Source organism: Tenrec ecaudatus, chromosome 2, assembly GCF_050624435.1.
Source record: "Tenrec ecaudatus isolate mTenEca1 chromosome 2, mTenEca1.hap1, whole genome shotgun sequence".
Taxonomy (NCBI): domain Eukaryota; kingdom Metazoa; phylum Chordata; class Mammalia; order Afrosoricida; family Tenrecidae; genus Tenrec; species Tenrec ecaudatus.
The window spans coordinates 200,502,072-200,507,692 of record NC_134531.1 but is presented as its reverse complement, the minus strand read 5'-3'; the positions used below and the strand labels follow the sequence as shown (position 1 = coordinate 200,507,692).

Below are 5,621 nucleotides of genomic sequence, written 5' to 3'. Positions count from 1 at the left end.
TTTTGTTTTCTTCTTTTAAATTGTGTATGTCATTGGCCCTTTGTTTGCTGGCATGTCAGTATTGCTGTTGGCAATGCATGTATTTATGTGCCAATTTGGTGCTGTCAAAGCCATCCGCATTTTATACACATATTACTATCTACATGTCCTCCTAGATAAGATAGGCTGGGCATACAATGTGAGAAAAAATAATGGGACCAATGGTCCGGAGGGACATGAGAGGGTGGGAGGTAGGGGAAGGGAGCAGGTGTTGGCCAACCCAGGGACAAGGGAAAAAAGAGTGATTCAAAACCAGTGGAGGGAGGGGATGGGAGGACTGGTAGGGAGTGACCAAGGGCAAGGTAACTGAGAGGAATTACTGAAACCAGAATGAAGGCTGAACATGCTAGTGGGACAGGAGGGAAGCATAAGGAAATAGAGGAAAGGAGTAGGAGGCAAAGGGCATACAGAGAAGCCTAAATACAGACATGTACATATGCAAATATAATTATGATTATGTGGGAAATAGACCTATGTGCATACATTTATAGGTTTAGTAATAGGATAGCAGGTGGACATTGGACCTCCTCGCATGCACTCCCTCAATACAATAGGACCTTGCTCAGCTAAACGGTCATTCCATGATACCCCCCTTCCCGACATGATCGCTGAAGACAGACGTATGCATAAGCAAACGTGGTGAAGAAAATTAATGGTGCCTGGCTATCAAAAAGATATAGCATCTGGGGTTTTAAAGGCTTGAAGGAAAACAAGTGGCCATCTAGCTCAGAAGCAACAAAGCCCACAGAGAAGAAGCACACAAGCCTAAGTGAACATGAGGTGTTGAAGGGATCAGTTGGAGACACCAAAGAACAAAAACCATCATTGTGTGATCACCTTCCCCACATACATGCTGAAGACGAATGGGTGCATAAATAAGTGTGGCGAAGAAGGCTGATGCTGCCCGGCTATTGAGAGATATAGCATATGAGGACTTAAAGGCTTGAAAGTAAACATGTGGCCATCTAGCACAGAAGCAACAAAGCTCACATGGAAGCAGCACACCAACATGTGTGATCATGAAGGGCCGAAGGGACCAGGTTTCAAGCACCAAAGGTTGGGGGGATCATACCCTTGTGAATGTGGGGAGTGCATGATGGGGAATCAATGCCCATCTGTAGAAAACTGGACATCCCTTGCAGAGAGGTAGTGGGGAGGAGATGAGTCACTCAGGATTCAGTGTAGCAACAATGAAACTCAAAACCTTCCTCTAGTTCTTAAATGCTTTCTCCTCCCCAACTATCATGATCAAAATTCTACCTTGCAAACCTGGTTAGACCAGAGGATACACAGCGGTACAGTTGGGATCTGGAAACACAAGTTATCTAGGACAGATGAACCCCTCAGGACCAATGGTGAGAGTGGGGATACCAGGAGGGAAAGGGGGACACAAAGGGGGAACCGATCTCGGGGATCTACATATAACCTCCTCCATGGTGGATGGACAACTGGAAAGTGGGTGAAGGGAGACACCAAGCAGTGTAAGATAAGATAAAATAATAATTTTTAAATTATTAAGGGTTCATGAGGGAGGCGGGAGCGAGAAGAGAAGGGAGGGGAAAAAAGGAAAATAAATTTATTCCAGGTACCTAAGTGGAAGACGAACATTGATAATGATGAGGGCAGCACATGTATAAGGGTGCTTTTACTCAATTAATGTATGTATGGATTGTAAGTAAGAATGGCGTGAGCCCCAATAAAATTATTTTTTTTAAACCAACAGTCAAATTCAATCCTTACCTAAACTAACCTATTCTTATGCAACATGGCCATGGCCAGGCTTTCTGTCAGCCATTTTGGCTAAGCAACATGGTCTCAGGGGAGAAGTTCAAGAAGTCATTTTTCCCCTGAGCTCAGAATTTTTTACTCACATTCATTTTCATCCTTTCAGACAGGAGTAACCAAAGACAACAACCAAAGAAAAGAATCAAATGTTAACTTCCCATATTCTTTCCAGAAAACAATTGAATAAAATGTATGGACACATGTGACCTTTGGCTAGCCAAAGATGAATGCATACCATACTTTTATATATTCAGGTTGACATGAACTTATATAACTACCATAAAACACAAAACATCAAAAATGGGTTTATAACATTATTACATTGCTATGTACATTTTAAATATATGTAGTATACAGAGATATAATAAAGCTTTGTATATTGCTTATATTCCAAAATATGCTGACCATATGTATTACTGGGTAGAACTCTTCTGGAAAGCTTCTTGGTATGAATCTTATTCAGGCATATCACTAGGTCTTTCTCCATGGTGACTTGATGGGTGTGCACACTAATCTTTCACATGTAGTTATCACAGGTGATAATTGATTCCATATCAAATAGATACAAACACACACACATGCATACATATATACACATGCATATATAGCCTTCAAGAAGGTTAGGGTAAAATTCCATTATATTTATCTCCATTTTTCCATGAACTCTTTGAAACCCTAAAATATGTGTGTATATATCTAAGCACACCCAGAGTGGCTGGCATAAGGATAAATAAGAAATTATTGCTATAAAATCATAGAAACTTATTAAAAAATTTGAAACTTCTCTTTCTTAGGATATTTTTCATCCATTCTGTAATTTTGAAGGTTGTGTTTGCAACTCCCTGACCCTTCGCCAAAGAATTATATCCTCCTCTATTTACACCACATCCAAACAACAGCTTTGACAATCTCGAAGGACTAATCATATTACTTTAAAGTAGTCTTTGACTTTGAGGAACTAAACAGTCTTATGTGTGCAATATCAGAGTTGGGTGAATAGAGGAAGATTTCACTACAAAATTCTGATAGAACAACCTTTGCTACCCTTGAAGAATCAAGAGGTGAGCAGACATGAAGGAGGGAAAAATCTTATTCCAATTTTCCTGCTCTTTATTACCATTACAATTCTCAATTTTCTCAAAACTTCTCCATAAAGAGCCCTCAAGATTGTCTTATAACCTATGGAAAAATCCATCAAGATTACTGTTTTAGAATCCAGAAAAATAGTCACCATAACCTGTTGAGTTGACTTTGTTTTTTTGCATTTAACTGACCCAGCAGTTCACTTCTGAAAGTACTAGTTTAATTAGACACTTTTTGGGGAAAGATAATACCAGTTAAGGTAGGTATATTATTTAGGGAACTTGTCGGCAGTCATATAATAAACAGAGACATGTTAAACATGTACTTTTTGGAATAAAACCATGTACTGGACACTAGTAGTAACATATTTTTACTTTTTCCCAGTGTATTTGCATTATATAAACACACACAAATATATGCAATAAATACACAAAAAAATATTTGCACACTTTTATTAAGAACTTGACTGATGACAAAAAGAAAATATTTACAATCTTACTTTCATTTATTAGGCCCAAACTACCATATGTAATTAGGAAAAGATTAGTTTTTAAATAATAATATTTGTGTTACTAGTCATTAGTTAAAAGGCATAATAACATTTCCAATATAAATGTGTGAAATCAGGAAGAAATATGTTTGTTGCTGGACCCAACGGGGAAAATAAATTAAAATCTTAATAATATTCCATTGCATTGAAAAGATTCTAATACATATAGACTTTAACATAGGGACACTTAAGCTTTATTTGTTACTTAATTATGTATTGCTAATTATTATTTGCAATGGGGTATTTATTGAAAATGTCTTTTTCCTGTGTTCTTATAATACTGCTATTCGAATTAATGTCAAATTCAGTGGATTTAGTTTTACAAGGACATGCATTTTTACTTTAGTGTAAAAACAAGAAGACACTTTTCATTCATGTTGATTTGTAACTCCTGCAGATTAAGTGTCTTTTGATTTAGACCATTCTGTTTAATAAATTGATTATTCTCATATTACGTTCAATAGGACACAGTACTATTACAAATTTACACATTAGAAATTTGCAAACAGTAAATATGAAGTTATTTGACAATTTCTACAGTAGTATGAGTTTTCTTGCAATTGTTTATTTCTGCTAGAAAGGCAAGCTTTTACTATTTAATTCTCATAAGGCAGCAGTTCATCATAGCGTTTCACCTTCCCAGGACTTTCTTCAGGGCCCCAGTTACATCTTTGTTGCGCAGACTGTAGATCAGTGGATTAAGCATGGGTGTGAGGATTGTGTAGAAGACAGAAATGGCTTCATCTTGCTCGGCAGTATGATAGGCTTTAGGCAAAAAATACTTCATGATGGCTGTGCCATAGAAGAGAGTCACCACAATCATATGGGAAGAACAGGTAGCCAAAGCCTTTTTCATCCCCAAATTGGATCCTATTCCCAAAACAGTTGAGAGGATCTGTCCATAGGAGACCATGATGGCTGATATTGGAATGAGAAGGAATACAACACAACTGAAAAAAAGACTATGCTCATAGAGAGAGGTGTCGGCACAGACAAGTTTCAGCAGAGCTGGGATTTCACAAAAGAAATGATGGATTTCCCTGGAGGCACAGTATGGAAGGTTTAGAGTGTATACGGCATGTATCAAGGCATTAAGAAGTGCACCCAGCCAGGTCCCAACCACCAGGGAGCCACAAATTGCAGGGCGCATAAGAATTGCATAACGGAGTGGGTGGCATATAGCCACATAGCGGTCATAGGCCATGACAGCCAGGAGAAGATATTCTGCTCCCACAAGAGTCGTGAAGAGGAACAGCTGAATGCCACAATCGATGAAAGAAATGGTGTTCCTTCCAGACAGAAAGTCAATGGCTATTTTGGGGACAAAGGTGGAGCTATAAATGAGGTCCATGAAGGAAAGTTGGCTCAGAAGAAAGTACATAGGTGTATGAAGTCGACAGTCCAACCAAATGAGAATCATCATCACAACATTGCCAACAAGAGCCATGATGAACACCAGGAAGATGAGGGCAAAGACAAGCGTGGGTACTTGGATGTGGTGGAATAGCCCCAGGAGAATAAAGTCAGTTCCAGTGGTCTGATTAATCCATCTCTCCATTCTCTCCTTCCCAGTATATTACCCTGGGAAAAAGTACGGAAAAAAACCAATTACACCTCACCATTTATCCAAATTGACTAACTCTTATTTTATAATATGACATCTTTTGTTCTCCCTTTGTCTTGGAATACTATAGATGTTTTCAACTATTTTCAGTTCTATAGATTTATCACACAATACATTTCACCTGCATTTTTATGTCACAGCCAACTTAAGACAGTTGATTTTAAAAAAATTTCAATGTGCTATACATTTAGAATATAATCTACTTAACTTTCTTGAAATTTTAATTTTAATTATTAGAATTTTATTAAAATTATAAATATCCCCACATTTCATACATTCCACAGGTTTAACTGCGAACATGGAAAGACAGACGCATTGTCACCTATCATCGATTTGGGAAAAATACCTGCATCTACATCTGTCATCCTGAATGGTTTCACTTTATTTTTAAAGGGAAATTGGATTTCCTTTTGTTTATTATTTCTCCTTATTGGCTTTAAAGACCCCAAAGTACACTTTTGCAGCCCTGGGCCACGGGAGGGACACAGACAGGTAGGCAGAGAACAAGCTTTTTCCAGTAGACAAGTGGTGGTGGTGGGG

General features: G+C 38.1%; 1 protein-coding gene across 1 annotated transcript; it reads right to left on the bottom strand.

Annotated features, from left to right (window-relative positions):
* Positions 1 to 4,088: 4,088 nt before the first annotated feature.
* On the bottom strand, positions 4,089 to 5,015 carry LOC142441233 (olfactory receptor 2T27-like). The gene has a single exon (XM_075543284.1). It carries the CDS (start codon positions 5,013 to 5,015, stop codon positions 4,089 to 4,091), a length of 927 nt encoding a protein of 308 aa, XP_075399399.1.
* Between the last annotated feature and the right edge of the window lie 606 nt (positions 5,016 to 5,621).